At 58.5% G+C, this 3239-nt stretch overlaps 1 protein-coding gene across 1 annotated transcript; it reads left to right on the forward strand.

Annotated features, from left to right (window-relative positions):
* Positions 1-490: 490 nt before the first annotated feature.
* On the forward strand, positions 491-3237 carry LFNG (LFNG O-fucosylpeptide 3-beta-N-acetylglucosaminyltransferase; the record flags this gene model as incomplete). Its single annotated transcript, XM_009877804.1, has 7 exons — positions 491-539; positions 1460-1559; positions 1707-1860; positions 1963-2048; positions 2335-2500; positions 2795-2880; positions 2974-3237. Coding segments are annotated over 7 exons (708 nt in total), but the record flags the coding sequence as incomplete, so codon positions are not given.
* Positions 3238-3239: the final 2 nt, after the last annotated feature.

Consider the following 3239-nt stretch of genomic DNA (forward strand, 5'->3'; position numbering starts at 1 on the left):
CCGGCACGGTGGGCAAACACACCTGCCTGGGCAGGGCGAGCTGCTGAGTGAGGGCTCTGGCATGCCCAGCCACACGTGCCGGCTGAAGCCGTGGCTCAGATCGATCCACGCTCTGCACACGCTTTCCACCACCTGTTCCTCTCCATGCGCCCGCCCCATGCAGGGGACAGCCCTCGTGTCACCCAAAATCCCTCTGCCTGCTGCTGCCCTGCGGAAGAGGCAAGAGTATGGGGATGCCCAGCGAGGGTACTGGAGTTTGCACCCTGGTGAGGTCCCTGTGCTGTGTCCAGCCCCCTTCTTGGTCTGAAGCCGTGTTGCTGGGATGCCTGTCACCCTGGTGCCACTTTGGGTTTTGGCAAGGGGGAAGAACTCACCGCTGACATCTTGGGGGGACTGATCCCTGATGCTGCCCAAGGGTGCTGAGTTGCATCCAGAGCCACATGGCTTCTCAGCCCCTTGGTCCTAAAAGATGCCTTGTCTTCTCTTTCAGACCTTCATCTTCACAGATGGGGAGGATGAGGAGCTGAAGAAGCAAGCACGTGAGTCTGTGGCCCTTGTCTTTTTGAGTGCATGACCTGCCAGGTCCCCTGAGAAGCATCCGTGCAGGCACCATGGCTGGCATGGAGCCTGCCCCAGCAACTCTGAAAAAATTGCCAAAATGCCACCTGTTAAACGTTAGTTTCAGGAGCCCTCTCCATAGGGATCTGGGCTGAAATTGAGGCAACTTGTTTCACTGGTTGTACCTAAAGCACCCTTTGCCCAGGAGCCCCACGTGGGGGCAAGTTTCCTTCCCAGTCAGCTCAGCCCATCTGCAGTGATGCTGCTGGGGAGCACAGCAAGTGGGTGCCTTTGCACCAGTTTGTCCCTGGGAGCTGGATTGATGGCCGAGGAGGAGGCCAGGGTTTCATGGGAGCATTTCCCTGGCAGCCCTTCCCCGGGGCCAGGGTCAGCGTGGTCTATTCTTCCCATGCAAATGACTCCTTTTCAGGCCGGGAAGCGATTGCCTTTGAGCTGGGCAAGCAAATAACAGGTGGCCGCTGTGGGAAAAGGCAGCACAGCAGGAACAGGGCAGGATTTTTGGCTATCAAGTCCTGGAGACAGCAGCTTACAGACACCCTTTCACTCCCAGGGTGGCTGGTACAGGGCCCTGGGATGGGCAAGGTGATGCAGGGTGGCATCATGCATAGCACATGGGATGTGGCTCAGCCCTGGTGCATCTGCTGCATCCTCATCCTGTGCTCAGCCCTTCCCTTATTTCACATGGACCTAAAAGCCATTCCCTCCTAAAAAAAAAACCCATTCTTTGCCCAAAACGACGTGTCACAGTGGTGGCCAAGCATCAGGGACATCCATGGGGTTTCCATCCCCCTGGCATGCCCGGGGTGTCTGTGATAAAGCATCACCATTTGACTGCGTGGGAGCCCCGATGCCAGGCTTTGACCCCTGTCTGTTCCTGCAGGAAATGTCATCAACACCAACTGCTCGGCTGCCCACAGCCGCCAGGCCCTGTCCTGCAAGATGGCCGTGGAGTACGACAAGTTCATCGAGTCTGGCAGAAAGTAAGCAGTGCCTGGGGCTGCTGAGGGAGACAGTGGGGATACAGGGTGGGGGGTACAGTGCAGAGGCTGTTTGCATTTTTGGGGCCGTATCTCAGCGTATGGTCTGGGGAGCTGCCTTGGCCCGGTGTGACACTGCTGCCACCGTAGGTGGTTCTGCCACGTGGACGATGACAACTATGTGAATGTTCGGACACTGGTGAAGCTGCTCTCCAGCTACCCCCACACGCAGGACATCTACATTGGGAAGCCCAGTCTGGACCGGCCCATCCAGGCCACGGAGAGGATCAGCGAGAACAAGATGGTATGGTGGGGACAAAAGGTGGGGCTGGCTTAATTTGGGCTGGGGTTTGCTCCCCGGTTGGCAGGAGGAGGTCTCACTGCCATTGCTTCCCCTCTCTCGCAGCACCCTGTGCATTTCTGGTTTGCCACGGGCGGAGCAGGGTTTTGTATCAGCCGGGGGCTGGCGCTGAAGATGAGCCCGTGGGCCAGGTAAGAGCGTTGGTGTTGCTCTCCCATGGGGACTCATCACGGTCCCAGCGGGGCACGGAGCAGCAGCATCTTTGGGGATGGACACTGGACCGTGTCCCACCACGTTTCTCTCTTCGATTTGCTGGGGGTGTCTGCAGGGGTCTTGGGAACAAGCTGGGAAGGATTCTGTTTCCCTGTAACTGACTTTTAACTAGAGCTGGGTGCTCACTGGCCAAGCTCAGACCCCGGAGGGTACCCACATTCCCTGGGCTTTGCTCCTCTGCAGCCCCTCTCTGTTTCCCCACAGCGGGGGCCACTTCATGAGCACCGCAGAGAAGATCCGCCTGCCTGACGACTGCACCATCGGCTACATCATCGAGTCTGTGCTGGGGGTGAAGCTCATCCGGAGCAACCTCTTCCACTCACACCTGGAGAACCTCCACCAGGTGCCCAAGACGGAGATCCACAAACAGGTATCCCTGTCCTGATGTCCTGGGGTGGGTGGAGGGGGTTAGAGTGGACGATGTCATCATCTGGTTTCATGTCACCTAAAAATTGGGCATCGTGGCTAAGATACTGTTTCACATGTGACCAGAATGTCATCAGAGGGAGAAATCCCCATCAGCCCATTCCTCGGGGTGATGCAGAGTGTAACTAGAGGCTTAGAGAAATGGGATGAATTTTGCAGCCCCCTCGCCCTGCTTCATGCCTCTGCTTGATCCTTTTGCCCGCTTGACCCCCTTGCCATGTGCTTCCCCCCACCCCAGGTGACGCTAAGCTACGGCATGTTCGAGAACAAGCGCAACTCCATCCACATGAAGGGAGCCTTCTCCGTCGAGGAGGACCCATCCAGGTGAGATGGGGGGAGCTCTCTCATCTTCCCAAGCCAGGGGGGAGCACAGGGCCACCGCCAGCCCATGCTCAGCATCACTCCTCTCCTCCACAGGTTTCGCTCCGTGCACTGCCTGCTGTACCCCGACACGCCATGGTGCCCTGCCAATGTGGTTTACTAGGAGGCGTGTCCCCTCCAACCTCGTCCCGAGTTTCCCCGGTATCCGACGGGTGTGCGGGACCTGCGTGCGGGTGTGTCAGTCTGGCCTCGCCGCGAGGCGGACGGACGGACGTCGTTGCTGTGGTATTGCACAGTGTGTGTACTGAAGGCTGCTGTGCGGCCCCTTGTCTCCTTGTCCCCTGCCCCGCTGCCCGTGCCCG

The sequence above is a fragment of the Apaloderma vittatum genome, unplaced genomic scaffold (assembly GCF_000703405.1).
Source record: "Apaloderma vittatum isolate BGI_N311 unplaced genomic scaffold, ASM70340v1 scaffold31511, whole genome shotgun sequence".
In the NCBI taxonomy this organism is placed as follows: domain Eukaryota; kingdom Metazoa; phylum Chordata; class Aves; order Trogoniformes; family Trogonidae; genus Apaloderma; species Apaloderma vittatum.